The sequence below is a fragment of the Penicillium roqueforti genome, assembly GCF_015533775.1.
Source record: "Penicillium roqueforti strain LCP96 04111 chromosome Unknown scaffold_13, whole genome shotgun sequence".
NCBI lineage: Eukaryota > Fungi > Ascomycota > Eurotiomycetes > Eurotiales > Aspergillaceae > Penicillium > Penicillium roqueforti.
In genome coordinates, this window is record NW_024067577.1 from 247,455 (window position 1) to 272,244 (window position 24,790).

Here is a 24,790-nt window from a genome sequence, read left to right on the forward strand (position 1 = left end):
TAATGGAGATACAGCAAGATAAATTTGCATTATATGTTTACAACCATTGAGACTATTTCCCTACTGATGGCTACGAAACATGGGAAAAAGCACACATGTTTAACTGAACTGTCCTATTTATCGCTAGAATTGTGGATTCACGGGTTAAATCGCCAGGCGAGGGTAAGGATCAAACAGATAGATAGGGTATCGTATCGATCGTGTCGGGACAAAAGGCGTGGGCGCTGGAGGACAGGAAGAAGAAATGCATAGATCGTGTCATAATATCTCGGCTACATCCTGGTTTAATCAGGCATCCTTAGGAGGATCCCTCTGTCGAGAACGGGGGCGACCTGAGCCAGCGGACCTGGTGGTTTCAATTAGTATGTGGAATTGGGATAGTGGCCTCAAGTGAAAACTTACATGCTGATCCGTCGAGCAACCGTGGCGAGTCCAGCATCGTTGGCAGCCTCATGCTCAGCCCGCTCCATGGCCACACGACGACTCTCCTCGCTCTTTGCCATAACTTCTTCTTGGCTAGGAGGCACGTGCTCGTTCTGGATATCAACCTTACGGGCATCCTCGAAGTTGTGAATAGCCTGTTTGATACCTTCGGCACCCAGCATGAGTGTTCCAGCAGGAAGACGACCGCCAGCCGCCGTCTTCAGCTCAGTGACACTCTCAGACTGCTCGCGGAGAACCTGGAAGACACGAGAGAGGCGGCCAATGGCAAGAATTTTGTTTTTGATAGCACGTCGTTTGAACTCGCTGGATTCGGGGTCCGTTGACGGAGGCGAAATTGGTTCCTTATCCTTGTTTTCAACGGGAGACACAGGTGTAGGAACCTCGACGTCGACCTCGTCCTCCAACTCTTCCTTCGAGCAGGTGTTGAGAATGGCGATGAGCATATCCGTAATTTTCTCACCAACGAAGGGCAAAGACCAAGTGAAAACATCCATGAAGTTGGGCAGCCAATATGGGTGGGGGGTGCAGTTGAATTGACGGATGTTCATCACATTGTTCTCATATTTGAGGACAGCCGCCTTGTTGTTGTAGACATCCAAGTAGTTAGGCGCACTGAAAATAGTCATAACACTGGGGAAGCCGGTGGTTCGCGTCTTTCTGTACATGCGATATCCGGCATCCTGAGCCTCGTGTGCTCTGATGATGGAGAGCAAATTGTTCTTCTCCAAAAACGCGCATGCCGCGGGATAAGAGAAAAAGTAGGAACAACCACGGACACTGTTATGAATGAAGAAATCGCCTGTCTTTTCTTGACCGAATTCCTCGAGAGGGTCAGCCCAAAGGATGTCGCACATGAGCCCGTGGGTTGGGGGTTCGCGGAAGCGATCAATCTATGTCTGTAAGTTGTTTGAGCTTGAAACTGCGGACGGGACATATACATACAGCCTTGATATCTTCGAGGGTATGCAGTTCGGGGCTGAGGCCGCCGTGGATGCAGAGGAACTGTTTGTTCATAACCGCCGCCAGCGGCAGCGCACAGAAGGATTCCAGACATGCCTCGTAGATCCGTTCACTATATTTGTGCTTGCACTCCAACTTGAAGGTGAAGTAGTCCGTCAAGTGGCGACATTCATGATTACCCCGCAGCAACCAAAGTGAATCGGGATACCAGATCTTCAAGGCCCAGAGATAGAGCACGCACTGTGGGGAAAAATGGTCAGGACGGTTCTAGATTCGAAAAGGAGACTCGGATGATCTACCTCGATACTGAAATAACCACGGTCCACATAGTCACCCAAAAACAAATACCTCGTCTCTGAAGGGTCACCGCCGACCTCGAACAGCTTCATCAAATCGTAGTACTGGCCGTGAACATCGCCACACACTGTAATGGGCGCATCCATTTCGAGCAAATTAGGCTCAGCCTTTAGAACCTGTGTACCGGCGTGGATAATCCATAGCGCCTGCTCTTCAGAAAGACGGCCCTCACGATAGAGGTGCTGCTTGAGGTACTGGAGATTGGGCTTGGATGGGTCTTCCGGCGACCAAAACATATCATCCGGAGGATAGCTGAGAGCGGGTGCTTGGACCTCTAAGGCCACGAAAGACCGTTAGCGATCAAATTACCAGATCTTGCGAAAGCGACCGAGACCACTGCGGCATTACCTTTGACCACCCTCTCCATTGTCGACACCTGCGTGTTGTCCTCCATCGTGTGCAGTGTGAAATCGATCTCCGGGACCGGCTGCTTCTCGGTCACGGCGCGCGCTATAGCCCGATGCATTTTGACAAAGATTGAAATGTAGTTTGAATTTTAAGTTCGGAGTAAAGGGGGGGGGGGAGACGGGGGGGATGGAGAAAAGCGCGGAGGTGTGGCGGGGGCGAGTTCAGCGCGGGCGGGATAGAGCTCCCACGACGAATAAGAGTATAGGATTAATAGAACACTGATCAAGCCGAAGTTCAAAGGGATCGAAAAAGAAAACAGTGCCCAGGGGGGTAATAAAATGGGTACTGGGGGTGATTGTGTGCTGGGGGAGATGTGAAGGGAAAAAGAGAAACAAGTTGGATAAGCGGCTTCTGGCTAAGATCGGTGGGTCTCACACCAACGTTGATCGTGACTGTATCTGAGACGTTTCCTTTCGTTTTTCTTCTTTAGGGGGCAAAGTATGATTGATATCTGGATGATGTGAGAGACAAGAATTAGATCAAGTTCAGCCTCATGACAACGTGATGACTCGATGCCTAAGGCAACTGTGATATTTTTTACCCCACGCTATCAGATTCGATCGATCAGATTTCGATTATGTCGACATTTCACTGCATAGTGTGAGCGTTACTAGCAATATTGTATGGTTCAGTTTTGGCCTCGGCTTCGACCTTTCAGCCTAGGCCCGATTTGCTTAGACCGCTAGACTTGCGTATGCAGCACTGATGGTCTGCACGAGAAATTTTTCATATCTGCAGCTATTGCTCTTCACTCGACGTCGGATCTTATGAGGCGGACATTTATATGATAGGGATGCAGGCAACTTACAGCTCAGACCTGCCGTAGGCTAGATCTACAATACTACAAATCCCTCAAGAATGCCCCCCTAATTGATATGCTACATGCCCCACAGCGTGGCAGTTTGATCAACAATCGTTCTATAAATACATATGAATTGAGTGAGGGATATGACTGACACAAAGTATAGGCAAGGCATATTGTAAGAGCGAAATTTGTTAAAATACCAGATTGGAAAATGTTGAAGTGCCTGAGGTGTTAGGGCATAATCTAACTAGTTAGGGAATTGTCTTGCCAAGGAGGCGCTTTCATTCTTCCGCCATGCAAAGATATCTTTTCATGTAAACAACCATGCCTTGCGAGTGTGCGCGAGTGAGACTGATTTTGAGGAGAGCCTTGGAATGTACGGTTCTTATCAGCAGGTGCGCTGGGTTGGTCAATATTGATGAAACAAGAGATATCGTAGGGTTTGTATCATTTAGGTAGCAAAATGTCGTTTTTCCAAGTTTATCTTAGATTAACCTCCAAGTTCCTATCGTACTCAAACTGGCTGCAATGTTGTCCCCTGACAAAGTATATATCACTCACTCTCCTCTCCACTCATCCCCTCCAATCACACCAACCACACAGTGCTAGCGAGGAGATGGCCCCTAAGGGTACTGTAGGGGATGTATATGAGTGTGTATTATAAACCAGTAGCCATGGATACTCTCTATTCTCTCTATTATATCCCCTTTGCATCAGGCGAATAAGACTTTTAGCTCTAAGGTTTATCCTTGAGACTTTCCAAGGTTCAACTTAAGCCATATTAGTCGTCGACAAAGAAGCAAATTATACCTAAGATGACGTACTACGTAACTCTAACGTCGTCTATTCTACTATTTCTCTCTGGCTTTGCAATTTTTTTCAGCTTAGTCTTCCTCTATATCCATTTCAATACACCTTGGTATCAGCTTCGCTTTGATGACGGTATCAGATAATCTAGACTGCAATCAGCTTGGAAGATTCTTGAGTGCAGTACTCGGAGCGACCGTTACACTTATTCTAGCCAAAATCGTGGAGAAATGCTACTATTACTTTCAATGGCGGTATCGCTCTGCCAATACCACAATATTCAACGCAAGAACCGCCGCCGGTGAAGATATTCGTGCACTGGATAACCCAGACGATACTCTTTATCTTCCAGATTACAACACACCTGTTATATTGCCGGGGCATGCTATCTCAAATATGGATCGAGATATCAAGAAGGAGGATCTACACAACCTTGGAGCGACAAGGCCATGGAATGGTTCTGTCTAATATTCCAGGACTTTAAAAGGGAGCCTCAAACAGGATTCGAGGTAGAAAACAGAAATGAAAAGAGACAATGAGGAATTTTGTATGTGCTCGGTCATCACATTGGCTACCACCTAACTGCATTCATGCTCTAGGTGTCGTTGAATTTGCAGGGGAAGGGGGTGGGGACACATTTATTTGCTGGAATTACGATGCTCCCAGATACTTCCCTGTATGTTACTTACCCAGTTTCGCTACAATACTCGGATCCTAGTACACTGTATGCTCAATGTCTTTAAGAGCCTGTTAGCTTTTGATCTATTGGTATTTTTGATTCCGGTGATTTTAATTCTATTACAATTACGAAATATATTAAACAGATCACTCTCTAGAACACTCTCATGATGTACCATGATATGAATTTCACAGGCCTCTTATGAGTCATGACCATACCTTAAGCTTCCCCTACTGCAGTAGAGCCTAATTACAATGAAAAGATAGAAGAAAAAAGAAAACCGGAACCCGGCGGTTGGCCTTACCCCCTCGCGTTAAAATCGAGATCCTAATTGGGTAGCCTTGGCGCTCTGAATTATTGTATTACCTAAGCAAAAGAATCCGATGATCGCTCGGCCCGGGTTCCGAAAATAAGTCCCTACTAGGATGCGTTAACATCTGAGACGTATAGTCTACCAGGCAAACAGCTATCTGCTGACTCCTGCAGGACGTTTGGCCAGAACTCCAAATCACAGTGCTCAGCTGTAAGGTGTTTATGGATATTTGCGGGCCAATTTTCAGTATGTCTGTCATAGTTCTTGAAGAGTAGAAAATAAATTATCTCAAATAGAAAAGAGTACAAGCTAAAAATCGCTAGAGCGAGCTACAGTACAACTTATCATTCTAGCAATGATAGATATCAGTCATTCCATCCCCTAATCTTCTATAAAGCCTCACAAGTCTCTCCTATTCACTCACCCAGCGTAGCCTTCATCTGCCGACTCCATTCATCCCTCTTGATTCGCAGAAGAATCAACGGAACGCCACTTAGCAAACAGAATAAACAAATTGCATTAAACGACCAACCCGTGCCAATCGCATTGAACAGCGGCTGTGCAATGACCGCGCTTACACATGACAGACTGTTTCGCACGAGGTTATTCACCGCGACGCCGATGAAGGAATTCTTCGGTGTAAATTCTGTCAGCATCGTCATGGTGAAATTGGTGAGAATCATTCCGCCGAGCCCGTAAAAGAAGTTTCCGAGGAGCTATTATACAGTAGATTAGTCCCTGCTTGAAGCTGGAAGGGGAAGGAAGCGATAGAATGAATGAACTTACCGGGACCAACCAGAAGTCGTGCTTATCGGCCGTCCATCCCCACCACAATAGTGCTCCGGGGAAGAGAACACCCGCAAGGAGACAGTTCTCGCCCAGACGATCGACCGGGTGGAGGATCAACTCCCCCTTATCATTGTATCGGCCCTCCTTTCGAGCGGTCCGCGTCATGATATAATCCTACCAGCGGCCGCCAACGATAGCACCGAAAAGTAGGCCCAGGCCACCCGGGATATATGCCACGCCGACAAGGATCGAGCTCCAGGAGTATGGTAGAAAGGCGAAGGTGTCTTCGATGGAAACGCATATGAGGTAATACGTAGCGAAGACAATGCTAGTGTAATAGACCGTAATAAGAATGGGAGGGTATTGAAGGAGCTTGGTGGCTTCCATGGGCTTTAAGAGGAAGTAGAGGGCTTTCTTGCCGGGGCTAATGGCGTCGTTTCGGTGCTTGTCGCGGTTCTCCTCGAGGTTGGTGGCCATCTCCGGGATAAATAATACCATCACTGCAAACACTGCCCAGTTATAGATAGCCATAAACCACTGCGTGCTGCGCCAACTCCAACGCATGGTGAGCGCCCCGCCGATAATGGGAGCAAGCATGGGCCCCAGCATGGGACCAAGCATAAAAGCGCCCATAGCCTTGCCGTGCTCTTGCGTTTCGAAAATGTCAGAAATGTTACCGGCGCTGACTGCTTGAATGGAAGCGCTGGAGGCATTCGCAAGGAGTCGCATGGCAATAAACATGCCGATGTTGGGGCTGATAGCGGCGAGAATGCCGAAGATTCCAAGAAATAAGAAGAATAGTATGTATACTAGTCGACGACCATAGAGCTCGGCTAGGTATGACCACCACAAGGGGGTGATGGCGACAGAGAGTGAACCAAAAGCGATAGACAAGTTCACCACAGACACGGTAGTGTGCATATCCTTGGCAATCTCTATCAGGCAGGCTGTTTGAAATCGAATATATCAGTTTCTTGTTCTGGCTGGGGAAAATGATGACTTATGAAAAAGAACACCACTACTCAGCGGAACCACCAACCCTCCCATCGCCACAATAAAGGTCAAAGCCCACTTCATCCCCGGGGTATAATGCGTGGGACTCTGCAAGGCTGGGACAAAACATAACCACTGGAAAGATTCCCTGCAAACGTGTTGCGAGCTATTAGTACTGATTTCTTGTCTGATTCCGAGTTCTGCCTTGGTAACATCTTGCGTGGGCTCATTGAGCGAATCTGTTCGCTCGTCCTCTGGCGTTGTTTCTGTGATTGCTGGGGATTGCATCATGTTCAATGCTGCTGGAGACTCGGCGCTACTGCATTTATGTGCGAGGGACATGTTGGTCGCTCGATACTGAATGCTCCTGCTGATAAGTCCTCTTGGAGGTATATAAAATTATCAAATCCATGGATCCACCTCGGTCGAGGTGTGGGGCCTCCCGCTTCGTACGAGGCTCCACCCGTGGACTGGGCAAATATGGAGTAACCTTATTTAACTGAGGTACCCCTACCTCGGTAAAAGAAGTACTAAAGGCCCAAGAAAATCTCCGAAGTGGCATGGAGACAGGAAGAGACTGTCTACGGGATCTGGGCTAAAACGGCCAAAAATCTGCAATCCCAACGAGATTACTTGGATTTTAAGTGATTTCTCAAATCCAAGGCCATTGATTGAATACTTACCCTCTTATCGCAGTATCGGACGAGGTCGTCCAGATTCCTCTCAAATTCGCTGGCAAGAGTCTGAGCAGTGCTCAATAGGCTTTGTAGCTCCACTAATGCTTCAGCCGCATCCACAGGACTGCTGATGCGCAATTTCTTTCGCGAAGCATGTGTCACCTGAATAATACGCCTGTAATATTGAACTGTGGTGATCCGCAGGAGATAGATGGTCATATCGGTGAATTTGGGGGCATCCGAGAGCCCGGATGAGGGTTCCACTCCTTCGATGAGATCGACCTCATCCAGGCTGAGGGGTCGACGCGTATCGAAGTCCGACTCATGGATTGAAGGCGCAAAACCCTGATCTTCAGCCGCGCGGAAATCCAAGTAACAGATCTGTGCCCACAAGCGACGATGCAGCTCCACCTGTACGACGTCCATCGTCCCCAGCAGTAGAGCTAAGGGGTCCCGGTGAAGTCCGTGGACCGTCGCTATCCGAATGGCCAGCCCAGTCAACGGCCATATCTTCCCCATGTCATCTTGAACCAGTGTATCTTCTTGCGATCGCAGCTGTACGGGCAAAGGCGCCTGACTATGACTGGGGACCCAAAAGAGCACCGCCTGGTCAGCGCATATCACCCTCTGTTGCCCTCGAAGTTGCGTTCTCGGAATCAGATGCAAAATTGAATTCCGACGTCCGGTTTTGGCTGAACCCCGATGATGGCAATGCGAAGGGATGCCTAACCCTCACCATCGAGCGCTCTCGACCGGAAATTAGAATCGAAAACTGGGAGAAGAAAGAGAACAGGTGCCATCGCTCCCAAGTAACCTGGGTTACCAGAAAAGGAACCCGGACGCACGTCACCCACCATCCGCTCATCATCCCCTTTGAAAGTCTATTTCTGCGCCAGTCAAGTCGGCCCGAGGAGAAGGATTTAGCGATCCCAGAACAGCGACTGCAGATAATCGCGGAGACGATTTGGGAAGTCCAGGGTTGGTAGATTTGGTTCGCTCTCTTTCTTTCTTTCTTAAGTAATACTATTGGTCCGGGATCATACGAAAGAGGCTTGATAGAAGAACAATAATATGAAGGCTGAGATCTTATCTGAACATGAATTGTCTTTCAACTATTTCAAATTCTCTACTAGCCTGAGTGGCACTCAGGCTTTGACGATATCGAATCCCTCTTCCCAGTTATCTAGGGCTGCCCGAATCTCCCTGACATAAGCGGGGATACCAGCAGAGTAGCACACTGGCTCAGAAACCTTGCCAGGGATGCTACCACCCATGTATGTCGACTGTGTTGTGGGGAAGAGAGTCCTGTCATTGAGCTCCACAACATGAGTCTTCCACTTATCCGCAGCCTCAATCTTGGGATTGATATACTTGACACCGTTGCCCTCGATCTTGGCAATGGCGTCGGAAATCCACCGGCCCTGCACCGCGACCGACGTGGGGCCATTGCTCAGAAGCGTCGGACCATGTGCGCCATAGATGTGGAACATATTGGGGTAGCCGCTGACAGTAGTACCGAGGTAGGTCTTCGCGCCTGGAATCCATTCCTTCTCGAGCTCGGCACCATTGATGCTCTTCAGGCCGAGCTGGGTCATGACACCGGTAACAACATCCTGTGACTATTAGCGCGTGCTGTCTCATGAGTGTATCAAGAAGAACTTACAAATCCAGTCGCGACAGCAACGACATCAAGTTCATGGTGAGTTCCGTCCTCAAGGGTGATGCCCGTCTCGGTAAACTCCTTGATCGGGTTATTTCCGATGTTAACCAGGTGCACCGACTCCCGATTGAACTGCTCGTAGTAGTCTCTTTCAAGACACGGCCGCTTGATACCGAAGTAATGCGGCATCTTCAGTGGCGCAAGCAAATCCCTCGCAACGGGGTCACCGATACGATCACGGGTCTTCTTCACCCAGAAATTGTACGACTCCTTGTTGGCCTCGGCATTGAACAAGTTATCCTTGTACACACCAACCCAAAAGCGGAAGCCACCTTCCTTCCAGACGCTCTCGAAGAAGGCCTCGCGCTCCTCGGGTGTGTCATCGAAGGTGTTGCGCTCGTACCAATCATACAGGAAGCCCGCAAAGCTGGTCTCGCGGTACCGGAACAGCTCTGGATAGTTTGGCTTGAGGCGTTCCTGCTCCTCAACAGTGAGGTCTCGCTTGCGCATGGGGACGGCGAGGTTAGGGGTGCGTTGAAAGACTTTGAGGTCGCCGGCCTCAGGGCCCCAAGCCTGCGTGATTTGCACTCCCGAGGCACCGGTGCCGATGACAGCAGCGCGCTTGTTCTTCACCTCGATTTTCTCCTCGGGCCAGAAGGAAGAATGGTGCACGATACCCTTGAATTTATCCATGCCAGGCCACGGGGGAATGTAACGCTTGGCGGCCTAAGTGGTTCATTAGTAGGTCTTGATTTGACTGATGGGTGTAATTGCTCACAAAGCCGGTTCCAAGGACGAGATACTTGGCCTTGGTCGTGCGACCATCGGCAGTCTTGATATTCCATTTGCCCTCCTTTGTATCGAACTGAGCTCCAATCACGACGGTGTTGAAAGAGCAGTCCTTCTTGATACCAACTACTTTATCCACGTGATCGAAGTAATCACGCAGGTTTTGGTAGTTGGGGTAGTTGTTGGGCCAATTCCACGTGTTGTAGACCTCGGGCCAAGAGAACTCGTACTCGGGGACTTCAGAGTCGACACCGGCGCCGGGGTAGCAATTCCATCGCCAGGTGCCACCCATGTCGTTGCCGGCCTCGAAAATGACCGTCTTCAGACCGCGATCGCGAAGGGTCTTGAGCATGAAAACACCGGCTATCTCGTTAGCTAATGAATAGATGAACCGTTTACTGTCAACTTACCAAAACCAGCACCGACGACCAAAGCATCGACCTCGAGATTGTCCGCATATGGCCCAGTCTTGTCGGTGTGAACAGTCGAGTAGTCCGTGAGCTCAGTGTTATACTTCTTCGGCTTGGAGGCCGTCTCCTCTTTGCTGGCCATGATTGGAATGACAAAGTGTTGTAGTTGTAACTGAATAAGAAGATTGATTGTTGGAATGTATGAAGCCTTCTACCCCGGACGCCTCCTCCTACTTATACATAGCTTCGTTCACGCCTTACTGCTGATGTTAGCATATGTTGTCAACATTGGAACAATATCATCACATAGTCCCATGACGCGGAGTACAGGTAACCGCAATGCACCCCTCCTTCATGCGTCCGCGTGGCAGACTTTTGGGGCCACCGGGACAATCCTTTTTGTCCACCAATTTGGTCTCAGAATTAATACATCATGAGTTGGAATCTGGCCTCTCAAGAGCTCCTTGTCATGGTGGCCACAAAAAACTGCTGTACACCACGTCACATTAGGGCTATCCTCAACTTGTCATCGTAAAATATACTGCAGCTGTGATTGGTCCCCACCGACCGGGAATTGCGGATCCGGAACTGAGACAACCCTCCAGGGTTGAGAGCTTCCCCGCATTCGGCTCCGCAATGCGGTTCCGCAAAGTATAGTCTCCAAGGTTCGTATTGCCCCGGAATTAAGCGAACTCCTCGGTACCACGGGGTAATGGGAAAGCGATCTTCCGCTTGTTTCGAACTGTTAAATAAGTCAGTCCCGCGGTCTCCGCCCTGTGTTTATCTTAAATCCGAACTCTCGTCAACAAACACATTTCCCCCCCACAATTTCCCCACAATCGCCTATCCTTCCCTACACAAACATCAACAACATGTCTCTAAATGCACAGGTGCAATCGCATCTCCGCGATATTGTAGACAAAGCTTGTGAAGACCAAAAGTCCGGCATTCCTGGGACTACGGTCGTGGTCGTTGGCAAAGATGGCAACGAACTTTTCGCTCACTCCGCGGGTAAGCGAGGCGCGGGATCCGAAGACCCTATGACCCTCGATACCATTTTCTGGATTGCATCTTGTACTAAGGTGGTGGTTGGTCTTGCTTGCATGCAACTGGTTGAGCAAGGAATTCTCAAGCTGGATGATGCGGAGCAGACAGAGGGTCTTTGCCCTGAATTGAAGAGTCTCAAGGTTCTGCTGCCAGACGGTAGTTTTGAGGAAAAGAAGAATGGGATCACCCTGCGCATGCTCTTATCTCATACTGCTGGATTCGGCTATACCTTTTTCAATGAGAGACTGAGACAGTGGTCGTACCCGATCGGCGCGGATGAGTTCTCTGGGCGGATTGAAGATATGAAGATGCCTCTGCTATTCCAGCCCGGTGAAGGTTGGCAATATGGTGTAAGTATGATCTTTCGGAATCACGAAACGCATTGCTAATGAGTACAGGTTGGTATCGACTGGGCGGGAATCGCACTGGAACGCGCAACTGGCCTGACGCTCAACGAATACCTACAAAAGAACATCTTCCTGCCCCTTGGAATTAAGAACATGTCCATGATCCCAAGCCATGACATGCGTCAGAAGCTGGCATACATGAATCAACGAAACCCAGATGGGACTCTGAGGCCCCGAGACCATCCTCTTCGGGCGCCTCTAGTGGTTGATCTGGAGAACAAGGCTGAAGTCGCCAGGGTGTTCAATAGTGGTGGTGCGGGTATATTTGCAAAGCCACAGGATTACTGCAGTAAGTCGCGGGTAGCTTCGATCCCAAGAAACCACACACTAACTTATCTCCGCAGAGGTCCTCGCTGTGCTGTTGAATGATGGAACGTGCCCTAAAACGGGCAGCAAGTTGCTTCGCAAGGAGACCGTCGACGAAATGTTCTCTAACCAGATCCCTCAGTTCCCCAACTACAGCCGTCAAAGCATCCCAGATGCAAAGCCGGACCTGACCAACCCCGTTCCTGAACTGTACCCAGTTGCTGGGAACCCACCACAGGGTTGGGGCCTCACTTTCATGCTGAGCAACGGCGGTCCAACAGGGCGGTCGACTAGCACAGGGCACTGGGCTGGGCTCCCGAATTTGTGGTGGTGGGCGGACAGGGAGAAGGGAGTTGCGGGGATTGTTTGTACACAGATTCTGCCATTTGTGGACCTTAATGTGCTTGGGCTATGGGGAACAGTTGAGGCTGAGATATACAAAGCCCTCGGTAAGGCTTGATGTGGGAGACATTGTTTTTTATTTACCAGCCTTCACATGTTTCAGGAGGGATACAGGTAATTTACCCAGAGGTCATGTGACCGGGATGTTCTGAAGATGTTCACCGGTGTATATTTGTAATTAGTCAGCATGTCACGGGTCCAGTTGAAATTCTCCATTTTGTCAGCCGCTGATTGGTGCATATTAATTTAATTCCTATCAGATTCAGCTAGCCCGAGTTGTGGAGAGTAATATATTTTCCTTCTCCTCTCCTATGTGTCATTTACTTGCAAAAATTCCTGTAGTCAACCCATGAGTTATTCTCATCACTTTCAGATAAAAACAGACAATACCATTCAGCATTCATGGATGTACGGCGGACTAAGGGAAATCCGGGGAATGCGGGGTCGAACGCCCCAGAAAATAGAAAAAAACCCTAAATATGAAGATCCGTTGCAATGCAGGTTTACGTGGTTCGTTCCCCGCTTTTTGACGACATCTCAGATTCTCACAGCCCCTGGGCAAAACGAGAAAGAAGGAATAGAAATCAACCACAGCGGTCGATATGTCCGTCCAGAAACGAAGCACGACACTTGCACAAGGATCCAGATCCAGGCGTCAGTACCGCTCTTGCGACCAATGCAGAAAATCCAAGCGAGCATGCGATGCACCATGCCTGGATCCGACTAGACGAACAGTGGTTAACAATTTTGACGGCCAGCGATCACCTTGTTCCTACTGTGTCAGAACAAATAAACGCTGTACTATGGAATGGGCCCGATCACAGACTCAGTCTGCGCTGAGAACGCCTCGCCAATCTCATTCTGGGTATGGGAGTCGAGATCTTCTCTTCCCATGGAAATCAAATGAGCTCCAGATTGAAACCGGACCTGGAACATGGAGCAATTTACTCGATCCAAATTATACGCGGGAGGTTATGGATTGGGACTCGGAGTCAGCAAACGTGGATTTGTCTGGGTCGTTGGTCGATTGTACTTCAACGCTGTTCAGTTCCATGCTCAACGAGCCCGAGACCTCCCAGGAAAATGTTCAGGCGGAGATTCCTGACGCATTGATGCCTGCACGGTCTGTGTCTGATCTCATTCCACCATACTTCCCTATTTCCCCAAACACCTCCATGCAACCACCCTCGGATCTCGAACTTGATCCAATGTATCAACAGATGTGGCTGGCCTCCCAGGCTTCTCAGACATATAGTAGCCTCGGATCCGCCCCATCCCAAAGCCCGCGGCGACCGAGTGACTCCGCTTGGATGTCTGCCAACCAGCAATCCTCCGACTGGCCCAGCCCGCAAAGCTCACTCTCTCCGTTTTCCATCGACCAACAAATGATTAACACATCCAACTCCCATTTAACTTCAGTCAACCTGCTGCAAATATATCACGATGTGCTAGAGCATAACCTGTCGTGTTGGCTAAGCGATATGACTTGTCCCTACCAACTTGGCTCACGAAATACCCCTCAGCTTGTACCCGAATTGGGATATTCACGGTCTAATATGATATACCAGCGCACGATCAGGCTCGATCGCGTCGCACAATCTTCCAATCTTCTCCAGCTGACACGCGCCGAGGACCAGGCCGCCTCCAAAGCTTTGCACCTTGCAATCATGGCATTTGCTACGCAGTGGGCACAGGGCAGTTACCGACACCGCGAGAAATATCCGACCAGGTGTCTCGACGGTGGAGAGGACGAAATCGCCAATGGCGTCGCCGACGAGTTCGATCGCATTCTTCAGAACCACTTTTGGGAGCAGGCGCAGCGCGCGCTCCAACAAGTCGCCGGTTTGGAGTCGTATAGAGTTACATGGGCCGAGCTGATCTTCGGCTTCACACAAAGGCCGTGGAATCCCGACACTCGGCCTTCTAGACAGCGGATGCAAGAACAAGGCTCCGAGTTTGCCACCGAATCCGTCTTGACAAAGTTACACGATATAATACACAAAGATGGACCACCAGTATACATGGAGAGAGCAGCTCGGAAAATGCACGCCTTGAAATTTCGCTGCGACGTGCTCGAAAAGGGCCTCGGCAAGCCGTACGGCAGTCGCAAGAAAGGGACCCATGGCATTGAAGCCATGAGTGCGGAAGAGCGAGGGACAATTGGCCTGCTCTACTGGATGGCTATCATGTGTGACACCCTCTCGTCGTCTATAAACGAACGACCCGTCGTGGTGCTGGATCAGGACTGCGAGCACGAACGGCAAAAAGAGATCCAGCAAGCAGGGAATATCGACAAATCTATCGGAAGAAGTCGATGGAATCTCGATATCTTTTTGCAAGGAAACCTCAAGCAGATGCGCCGAACGCACTGGCCCTGTTCCTATGAGGCTGCAGCTGAAGACGTGATCAAGTCAGCGCCAGTCAAGGTTCTTCTATTCCGCCACCTGTCTTACCTACAAAACGCGGTTCGCAAGAGTGTTCCTGAAGAGCAGATCGAGGACATTGTCCGCATGGCGATGTTGTTATATGAATACTGGAATAGAACGCATGGCGCCTTCTTCGATGAACTAGTGCAGAACTACCATGCGGTTCCGCAGCGCATACGGGGCTGGTTCCTCTGTATCTCTGCGCACTGGAACCTTGCTGCTCTTATGTTTGCCGACCTGCTAGAATTTATCGACGAGAATTCCCTAGGCGTGGATGGTGCAACTCGTATCACCGGTCAAGTGGCGAGGAGAATTAGGATGCACAGCGCCAGGGAACTATCAATTCTGGCAAGGGTCGGTACGCCGTCTACCAGAAATAGTGATAACCTTTGTGTGCCGCAGATGTCAGACTTCCACCACGCTGTCAAGGAGAGCACGCTTTTGACCGAGCCATGGACGATAGTTTTAATCAGAGCATTTACCAAAGCTTCTATGGTCTTTCTAGGTGAAGCAGATGAGTCCTTGCGGTACGACGGAATTATTCTCGGGCAGAGCAGTCATGATTTCGAGGGGAATATGGAGCAGGCCGAGGATTGTATGAAGGGGCTGTGGCTACTAGGTAAAAAGTCGGATATGGCACGGGAGATTGCCGAGATCCTTTCACTAGCGTTGAGAGAATTGCGGAAGAGGTGTGTTATATAGCTTCCACAATTCTGCAATCAACTTCATATTCACTAATGGACGCATTTTACAGTAAGGTGGCCGCTCTTTTACCGGTTGGGTTGTCATAGTAGACGATTGCGGTGAATGATACTAAGGGACTAATGATTGACGGGCACTACGTCTATAAATAAGCCTCTGTTCTGTATCGCGGGAGTATTATCAAAGTACGAGATCTCCCTTGATTTGGAAACAAGCACCTGCGATTATAAACCTTTAATTGGGGTATTCTAGGTGAGGTTCATATATTACAGTTCGCTAAATTACTATGATACATCCATCTCGATATCAAAATATGTGTTAAATGCCCCAAGAGGTCAACGATTGAGTTGCTCCTGTCTTTCACAGTCTGGGCCTTCAAGAAGACTTTGGGCAGAGTCGCCCATTGTTGTTCCACGAGTAAGGCACCGGGTCAAGAGTCTGAACCTCCCAGTCCTCAGCACCAACGGCAGTCAGGGCAAAGAAAAGACCCGTAGGATCATACTTCTGCTTGAGCGCATAGAGACGAGGGTAGTTAACACCGTAAAAGGCATCCTGGAGATTCGGCTCGACAAGATCGGCCTCGCTCATGTAGGCACCTGAGTCTGGGGCAATTTCACGTAGAACGTCCATCCACTCAGTCACGAAGCGCGATGAGCTCTCCACCACATCCCAGGAGGAGGTGAAGTTCCATTCGGAACCGACAATAACGTGTGAGAGGGCATCGCGCCATGCAGGGAGCACGGCATTGTCTGTGGGGGGCTCAGCGGCAATGCCGGTGCCGCTGATGTGGAAGCCGGCAATGAAGAGACCCTATAACATGTCAGAAATTATTTCAAAAGGGGAGAGATTATGCATTTGTGTATGCATATATGACATACCTGGGTGATAGCATCCTTGTAGGCGGCCCAGGTTTGATTGCGGAGATCATCGCTCTGGAAAACGCTGCGGGGGAGCAGGCGAGAGGCAGTCTTCACGACATCGGTTCCAACGTATTCCTGAGGGAAGGCCACGGCCCAGGCATCATGGCTGGAAGAAAGTTTTAGCTGGGATGTAGATGCACAGATTTTGCAAGGAACGGGGAGAACTCAGACGTACAAGTTATCCGCGTGGTTGTACCACGGAGTGAAGGAGATATTAAGGCTTTTGAGGGTATCAAACCATGGAGCCAGGAGTGCCTCCGTCTGGGCAACAGTCATGTTGGGTGCGACGAAGGATTCCATACGGAAATAATAGTCAGGATCACCGGCATACGTCGTACCAATCAAAGCATCGGAAGCACCGATATAGAAGTAACCGTAGGTGCCAGCATCAACAAAAGTCTCAAAATTGTCGAGGTAGGACTGAATAGCAGCCCAGAAAGCGTCCGGACCAGGAGTGTCGCTGATTGTGAAATTGAAGGTCACAGTAGTCGTCTGCAGCTGAGGTAGGGCCTTGACTGTAAGAGAGGTGACGACTCCAATGGTACTACCACCACCACCGCGAAGCATCCAGAAGACTTCCGAGTTCTCAGTGGAGGTGGCAGTGATAAATCTTCCATCTGCCAGAACAACTAAACAGAGTTAATAGGGAGATTCTTTGCACAAATTTCTCATAGAAAAAGAGACTTACCTTGCATAGCCAGAACTTGATCGGCCGCCAGACCGTACATACTGGAAAGGGGAGAGTGGCCACCACCAGCAACGTAGCCACCGCCCAAACCGACAGTGACAGCTTCTCCGCCAACAACCGAGTGGCCGAGGGTCTTAGCAAACTCATAAGCCTCATGGACTTGGATACCGGAGCCAAACTTAATGGCCGGACCAACATAGCCATTGGCAGCCTTAAAGTTCGGGAGATACTCCTTGTCCTTGAGGTGGTGGGTCCAAATGGAGAGAGCACCCTTGCCGGAGGACTTGCCATTGAAATCATGTCCAGTATTCTTGACCACTAGTCGCAAGTTCAAGTTACGGGCAAAGTTGACCGCTAGCTGGATCTGAGCCACGGTGGATACGTTCACTGCATACGTCGGATATGCGCCCTGCGTGCAGCTGGCAGTATAGTTGAACGGTGATGGCAGGCACGAGCGGCCTTGGTATAGCGGCGACATCACCGAGGTAGGATCTTCCATATGCAGGTCCGAGCTGAGCCAGTCAGCTGTGACGCTTGCGCACTTGGCGGCATCGTACTGCGGCCAGTCTGGATAGCAGTAGGATGCCAGGGGCACCGCTTTGATCAGGCTGCCGCCAAGCAAGATATCGAAGATGTCCCAAATTGGAGCCACCGGCCACCAGGAGTCCCCGGGCATTAGCTTGCAGCTACGATGAGCACTCCTCTTGAGTACCGTGGAGTTGCTCGCAAATGCGAACATGTTAGCGACCGTGCTATTCTGCAATGCCGCCGACACATCAGAGAGGACACCTTCGGTCAACTGCACTTCCTCATTTTGGAATAACGAAGGTGCCGAATTGGCCGTGGCCACCACCGTAGTTGCTGCTTCTGTGAGTGATGCGGTCGATATCGCCTGAGCGAGCGAAGTGCTCGCGAGGAGAGTAACTCCCCACATGCCCTTCATATCGGAAATTTAGCAAGACAATTCCAAGAATCAAAAAGAAAGAGAGACAGAAAAGGGCTAACGAGTCAAGGCAAACGATATGACCAACTCCCTGCTAAAAATGTGGACAAAAGTGCTGCTTAAATATATCTTCTATAGGGGCACGAGGGACCCGAGAACGACAGAGCCATAAGAGCTTTCGCGACTATCGGGCTTGTGGCGCTATATTTTGATTAAAATATCTCGGTCAATTTATTCTTTTGGTGCTATAGCCGATGCGATGAAAGCCATTGTACACTAAGTGACTAGTTGCATAAGTTAGCCAGCTAGGCGCAATTATTTCGCTTACCACCGTCTAGCTTCCCACAAAACACAAAATCAAGAAAGTGCTCTCTATTTCTGGGGTTTCTCCGATTTGATTCAAAGATACTGACATATTTGGTATAAAAGCAATGTGTTCGTTCGTCAAATCAGTTTTCTGATACCTTTAGTTTAAGTGAGGCCGATTTTGGCCCCCAATATAGTTCCCCAGCCTAGGCCCTAAGTCTTTACATGAAACTTGACTAACTTGATTGCATTGAATTATAATAGCTCGTAAGCCATACGCTAGTCTATTGCAAGGCTCCACGACCGCAACTAGGCATATAATATAGAGAAGACGGCCTAATTGGATCACAATTACTCCGCACCCGAGGCCTTACTGTGTGCTCAGTAAGCTTCACAGGGATAAAAGGGCGTGCGAAAGTTACTTTCTCGGGCGATGCAGTTTAATATATGCGAGTGAGAGTTTGATGCCGGTTGCAGGGATGTTGCTTATACTTAATGTAAACTGGCGCACTGCCCAGCTGAGTCGGATTCTTCTTGTCAAAACAAAAGGTGACGGGCGCTGCTTTTTTGTCTACGAGATGATTACTAGGCGAGATTATGGGTTCTAATGATAACTTGCAATCGCAGGCCATCGGCCTGATCTTTGCCTTTCCGTGCTTCGCTAGTGCAGCTGTGGCTCTACGGCTTTACAGCCGCACGTTGACGAAATCGTTTGCCGCAGGTCAGTTCAATGATCCAATTCCTCTTCGTTTGTGGGTTCCATGAAATTAATAGAGAATAGATGACTGGGTTATTTGTCTCGCGATAGTGAGTACCGCAACCACTCTAAGAAAGTGCCCGGAGGATTGACAGAGGCAGATCATGTATTGGGCAGAGACATTTACGTCTTATAAAGGTAGGATATGAACAGCAAGGATACTCCAGCGCATATATAACTCATGAAGCTAATCATCTCTTAGTGATCATTTATACATACATTGGATATAACGTCTGGGATATACCGAATGACTATCCCGCCATTCTCGGCAGCAAATATACCTACGCGGTGGGTGGAATATATCCTTTCTCAGCATATTTGTTCCCGCTTGCTAACGAAATAGACCGAACTCCTCTACAATCCCATTTTAGCCCTCGTCAAGACCTCCATCCTACTCTTCCTGCTTCGTCTAACCGGCCAGAAACACTCAGTACGCCTGGCCATCTGGGGTCTCTTAATTTTCAACGGTATCGCCGCCATCACTACATTCTTTATCACTGTTCTGCATTGCATCCCAGTTGCCGCTAATTGGGATGCGGCTTCATATCCCAATGCGAAATGTCTTGACTTTGCAAACTTCGTCACCGGCACGGGCTCAGTTTCCATTCTCACGGATATCCTTGCCTTAATACTACCCACCTGGATCGTATATCGTCTGCAGATGCAACGGAGACAGAAGTTGATGCTGATTGGCATTCTGTCCTTGGGTCTTCTGTGAGTAGCTCAACCGAACGTCTTCTTTCCTCATCAATCTGATACTAATAAATAAAGAACTGTGGCGGCTGGTATTATACGACTCATTCTCCTTGATCATTTCGACCGTCATATGCCGGAGAATTACACGCACTCGGTCCTCTTTTGTGTGTCCACTATCGAAGTTGGATTATCGTTTATCGCTGCATGTGCTCCCTCGTTTAAGCCGCTCGTTACCCGGCTGGTCCCGAAGCTCTTCGGCTCCAGCCGCACCGGCCGGTATAACAGCTCCAGTAACCGGTTGGGCTACAACCTCGAGGACACGTCAAACTTCACACGCCGTACGCACGACCAGACCGTCATCGTTGAAGCTGGAGATGGCGAGATCGGCCACAGTCACACGAAATTGAAAGCCGATAATGCGATCACCATGACCACGGAAATGGAGGTTACGTGGGGTCGGTCTAATTGCGAGGAGCAGGATACCAGCAGTACGGAGAGTCTTGTCTACGGAAAGGGGAGTAGCAGGCGTTCGAAATGAGTTTGGAAGAATATTGCTTTATTTGTTCCATAGATGTACTCTGGCTCGATTAAAATATACGACTGTAAGAATGAAGCTTCTTGAGCTGTGTAGGTTGTAATAGTTGCAACCGACCATCAATACAACTGGCAGAAAGGGGGACATACCGCTTTCATAGCGACCGCCTTCGAGCGGGGTCTATCTTTCGAGGCCATCCCAGAAATAGTAAACATCCATCAGTGGTTTTACGCATTGGATAAGTTTCCCATCAGAACTGAGAAGCGTCTCGTCTGAGTTCGTATCATCGAATCAAGAGCACAATCCAGTCCCTCTTCTCCTCAGCTCGGAGTTGTTTCTGGTCGGGTGTGCACCCTGGTCGTCTGCGGAAGGAGTGCTGATCCACTGTGGGTGTGGGTCAGACTCCGGTCTGAGACCACTCTTTAGATAGAGGTAGGCTGTGTGAATATAAGACCCATTACCTACATATATGTATCATGTATGTAGCCACAACATTGATGGAAAGACCAAGGGTTGCCAGCATAGTATTCCAAAAGTGCTGGGCAATAATGCTGCGCTACCTAAGCCATAAAAGCTGGAGAGACCTAGACAAAAATGCATCATTTGATGTCATTAGTAGTAAATAACTTACCTACCAAAATAGTTAATCTTGTGCCTGCTGCTATCATAGGAACAAATGCTGCCTGTGTCTTGCATGAGATGGTATCTGTGACAAAATAGACCAGCAGCATTAGCTCAGGCTCCAACCTGCACCTAGCCAGAAGTGGCTTTCACAGCTGCCAACTCCCGCCACAAACTAGTTTGCTTGTAGCAAAAAGTACAATGCCGCGAGGTTCAAACCAACCATTCTCATCATTTTTACCCATGCTGAATCAACATGGCCACTCTCGAATCTCTCAAGTGTGCTCTTAGGCAAAAGGCCACCGCAACGGGGTCATCCCCGAATCAGCCATTATCAGACATCCAGTACAACGCTGGCCTCGATATCTTACTGCAGGGTCCAACATACCAAGACTTCATCATCCCTCAGATCTCTCGGCTGCTCGCTCCTCTCTTGGACTCGAATATCCAGATATCGGTGCTAGAAATAGGACCCGGCTCAAAGAGCGTATTTGGATATCTGTCTGGTCGTCTGAGGCGGAAAATCAGGAAATACACTGCATTCGAGCCCAATGGCCTGCTTGCTACAGGGTTGGAAAAATGGCTTTGCTCGAAATCAGAGGCAGAGTCCCCGCTGCCCTGTCTGGAAAGCTCGCCTGATGTCCAGCGAATTCTATTCGGTGTAGAGAGCGACACGAATAGTACTGATACGCGTGACAAGGACGAAAAGTTTGATGTTATCCTATCTTGTCACGGCATGCATGACATGATGCCAAAAACCAGGTTCATCGGACAAGCGCTAGAAATGCTGGTTAAGCAACCCGAAGGAGGAATGGTGGTGATTTTTCATCGCGACTTGACCCTACACCTCGACGGATTAGCGTGCCATCGTACCGCTTGTTTTCCTATGGGAGCTGTTCGCGTGGCTAATAGTGATGAGATACTGGATTCTTTTGCTCCTTTCATCGCAGGGTTTGCCATGCGGGATGTGGAGGCGGACAAGGATACCCGAATTGAATGGCGTGAGGTGTGCCGCGCCTTGGGCCGCTCGGAGGCTCACCCAGACCATCTATTATTCAGCTCGCCCAATATCATGTCGGCCTTCACCCACCATGCGACCGCATTGCCGGAGCTGACAGCACAGGTGCCATTGTTGGAAGGAGGCAAAGCTGTTAAGAACCGAGAGGCTCGTCTTCACCACCCCGCCTCGACTGTTAGGCCGACAGAGGTACGACAAATTCAGCAGTGTGTTAAATGGGCTCTGAAGCACGGTGCTAATTTGACCGTCGTTGGCGGGGGTCACAGCGGCCACTGCCTATGTCCCAACGTCGTTTCGGTCGACATGAGCGCCTTTGAACAAGTGCATATTATCACAGCCGAGGATAGTGGACTAGAATCTGGTCTTGATTCTGTTCCCTTGGTTGTCGCCGAGGCGGGCTGCAAGGTAGGGGATATTGTCCGCAAGACCATGGCAGCCGGCATGACAGTGCCCTTAGGGGCCCGCCCAAGTGTAGGCGCGGGGCTATGGCTACAAGGCGGCATCGGGCACCTGGCTAGGATATATGGGCTCGCGTGTGACGCCATCGTCGGTGCCGTGATGGTCAGCGTCGACTCTAGCCAAGCCTTTTGCATCGGCCGTGTACCAAGCCAACACTGGCCGGCCGGTGCCGTGCGCCCAGAAAACGAAGCCGATCTGTTATGGGCGATAAAAGGCGCTGGAACCAACTTCGGTATCGTAGTCAGCGTTACTTTCCAGGCTTACGCGGCTCCGATGTTCTCGATTCGAAATTGGGTTGTCCCGCTGAGTGACAATCTCGAAGCGCAGGGCAGGCTCAGCAATTTTGATAAATTAGTCGCGAGGCTTCCTCGGAACTATTCTATGGACGCATATCTGTATTGGGACCTCGGAAAGTTGCATCTTGGCGTGACCATGTTTGAATCTTCCACGAACGGGCGCACCTCTGGAACATCCATCTCCACGCCCACGCCAGCAGCAACACTTTTCGAGCGGGAAGACAAATTTCAAGTCGTGGACTGCGTCGGCTTGTTTGACGCCGATATGTACATGTCCGGAATGCACAGTGGGCAGACCAGCACCAATACATCAGCATTCAAGCGATGTTTATTCTTAAAAAGTATTGGCGTAATGAATGTCGCCAAAATATTGCTGGCAGCCGTTGAGACTCGCCCCACGCCACTGTGCTATCTCCATCTGCTACAAGGTGGCGGAGCTATCAGTGACGTGGCGGCCGATGCGACTGCTTTCGGTTGTCGAGACTGGGACTTTGCCTGCGTGATCACTGGCGTCTGGCCACGCGACCAAGATGGAACCGAAGTCGCACAAGCCGCCGTACGGTGGGTATATAAGGTCGCTAGCGACTTGTTGCCCACGAGTAGCGGAGTTTACGGCGCAGACCTGGGGCCGGACCCTAGAGACGCCGCGCTGGCGGCCAAGGCTTTTGGATCGAACCGGCCACGCCTGGCTCGCCTCAAGCGCAGCTCGGATCCGCATAATGTGCTAGCTTACACCTGCCCGCTTCCTAAAGCGCCCATAGAACATAAGCTTGTCATTCTAGTCACAGGTGTAAGCGGCGCCGGTAAGGATTATTGCGCCGACATCTGGGTCTCGGTATTCCTTGAACACACCCAGAAAATGATTATGGCGCGCGCAGTCAGCATTAGCGATGCGACCAAGCGAGAATACGCGGCGGCCACTGGTGCCGACTTCAACCGCCTGCTTCAAGACCGTGGCTATAAAGAGGAACATCGGCCAGCGTTGACAGCGTTCTTCCAGAACCAAGTGCGACATCGACCTCGGTTGCCAGAGGAGCATTTTCTAAATGTGGTAAACGGTGCCGGAGACGTACATGTGCTGCTAATCACCGGAATGAGAGATGAGGCGCCAGTTGCAGCCTTCTCGCCTTTGGTGCCAGGCAGCAGACTGCTCGAGGTCCGGGTGAACAGTAGCAAAGCGGCACGGCTTGCCCGCCGAGGCTGCCATGGCGGTGATTCTGATCATGGTGACAAAGAGAATGGCAGCCGCCCTGGCCTCGTCTTCAATAATGACGCGACCGGAAACGACGCGGCCAGAAGGTTTGCCGAAGAATACCTGATTCGCTTCATCGATGGAGACCTCCAGCGACTAGCCAACATGGTGCGTCCAGTACCTGACTTTCCACGCCCGGGCGTTGAATTCCGCCATGTGCTCAACATCTGCCAGCAGCCGGGTGGGCTAGCCCTGTGCACCTCTCTGCTACAGACTCACTTCACTGGTGAATGGGCCAAGGTTGACGTGATAGTGAGTTGTGAGACCGGCGGCTTCATCTATGCGTCGGCGTTGGCCTCGCGGGTTGATGTGCCTTTGGTGCTGATTCGGGAAGCAGGGAAACTGCCGCCACCCACCGTTTCCGTCCTCAAGTCTACTTCGCATATCTCTTCGACATCCAGTTCAAATGAGAATAGGATTGAGATAGAACAGGATTTGATCCCTAGAGGTGCTTCGGTAGTGGTTGTGGATGATGTGCTCTCCACGGGGAATACACTCTGTGCGGTGCTACAGCTCCTAGGTGAAGTTGGCATCGCTGATGTCAGCGTTATGGTCGTGGCTGAGTTCCCTGTTCATCGCGGTCGGGAAGGGTTGCGCCAGCGTGGATTTGGCGTCAATGTCCAAAGCCTTTTGGTGTTTGACGGCGCCTAGGAAAGGCGAGAATGTTGGAATGTGGAATGCAGATTGTTCTTCTGCTAATTGAATTTTGCTAAATTTGCTAGTTTGATCTACAACATCCTAATCGTCTTATTCTCTCGATGCCTTGACAAGTCAATTGACATAATTTCTATCTAATCACTGGTAGATCATCGTTGGAATAGTGCGTAATATGTGAATGTTGTGGTTGTGCTCCAACTGTTTACCACGGGGGTCGTGAGCTACCATCTCCGTGACTCCGCTACTCCGCAGTTGATCAGC

At 49.9% G+C, this 24,790-nt stretch overlaps 7 protein-coding genes across 7 annotated transcripts; 3 read left to right on the plus strand and 4 right to left on the minus strand.

Moving 5' to 3' along the window:
- Positions 1 to 288: 288 nt before the first annotated feature.
- LCP9604111_5488 (serine/threonine-protein phosphatase 2B catalytic subunit) lies at positions 289 to 2,227 on the minus strand (the record flags this gene model as incomplete). Its single annotated transcript, XM_039073303.1, has 5 exons — positions 289 to 346; positions 403 to 1,334; positions 1,387 to 1,644; positions 1,704 to 2,035; positions 2,110 to 2,227. The coding sequence occupies 5 exons, from the start codon at positions 2,225 to 2,227 to the stop codon at positions 289 to 291; spliced, it is 1,698 nt and encodes a 565-aa protein (XP_038928450.1).
- A 3,509-nt stretch (positions 2,228 to 5,736) lies between these two features.
- LCP9604111_5489 (MFS transporter/fungal specific transcription factor domain-containing protein) lies at positions 5,737 to 7,658 on the minus strand (the record flags this gene model as incomplete). Its single annotated transcript, XM_039073304.1, has 5 exons — positions 5,737 to 6,509; positions 6,563 to 6,580; positions 6,732 to 6,922; positions 6,976 to 7,025; positions 7,239 to 7,658. 5 exons carry the CDS (start codon positions 7,656 to 7,658, stop codon positions 5,737 to 5,739), a joined length of 1,452 nt encoding a protein of 483 aa, XP_038928451.1.
- Positions 7,659 to 8,377: 719 nt separating this feature from the next.
- LCP9604111_5490 (flavin-containing monooxygenase) lies at positions 8,378 to 10,233 on the minus strand (the record flags this gene model as incomplete). Its single annotated transcript, XM_039073306.1, has 4 exons — positions 8,378 to 8,845; positions 8,896 to 9,618; positions 9,671 to 10,044; positions 10,092 to 10,233. 4 exons carry the CDS (start codon positions 10,231 to 10,233, stop codon positions 8,378 to 8,380), a joined length of 1,707 nt encoding a protein of 568 aa, XP_038928452.1.
- A 730-nt stretch (positions 10,234 to 10,963) lies between these two features.
- On the plus strand, positions 10,964 to 15,470 carry LCP9604111_5491 (serine hydrolase domain-containing protein; the record flags this gene model as incomplete). The annotated part of the gene is made up of 5 exons (XM_039073307.1): positions 10,964 to 11,488; positions 11,537 to 11,834; positions 11,890 to 12,215; positions 13,168 to 15,368; positions 15,434 to 15,470. The coding sequence occupies 5 exons, from the start codon at positions 10,964 to 10,966 to the stop codon at positions 15,468 to 15,470; spliced, it is 3,387 nt and encodes a 1,128-aa protein (XP_038928453.1).
- Positions 15,471 to 15,756: 286 nt separating this feature from the next.
- On the minus strand, positions 15,757 to 17,932 carry LCP9604111_5492 (FAD-binding oxidoreductase; the record flags this gene model as incomplete). The annotated part of the gene is made up of 4 exons (XM_039073308.1): positions 15,757 to 16,191; positions 16,260 to 16,407; positions 16,477 to 16,930; positions 16,990 to 17,932. 4 exons carry the CDS (start codon positions 17,930 to 17,932, stop codon positions 15,757 to 15,759), a joined length of 1,980 nt encoding a protein of 659 aa, XP_038928454.1.
- A 903-nt stretch (positions 17,933 to 18,835) lies between these two features.
- LCP9604111_5493 (uncharacterized protein) lies at positions 18,836 to 20,229 on the plus strand (the record flags this gene model as incomplete). The annotated part of the gene is made up of 4 exons (XM_039073309.1): positions 18,836 to 18,959; positions 19,198 to 19,283; positions 19,339 to 19,709; positions 19,767 to 20,229. The coding sequence occupies 4 exons, from the start codon at positions 18,836 to 18,838 to the stop codon at positions 20,227 to 20,229; spliced, it is 1,044 nt and encodes a 347-aa protein (XP_038928455.1).
- An 874-nt stretch (positions 20,230 to 21,103) lies between these two features.
- Positions 21,104 to 24,523, plus strand: LCP9604111_5494 (CAZyme family AA7; the record flags this gene model as incomplete). Its single annotated transcript, XM_039073310.1, has 1 exon — positions 21,104 to 24,523. One exon carries the CDS (start codon positions 21,104 to 21,106, stop codon positions 24,521 to 24,523), a length of 3,420 nt encoding a protein of 1,139 aa, XP_038928456.1.
- Between the last annotated feature and the right edge of the window lie 267 nt (positions 24,524 to 24,790).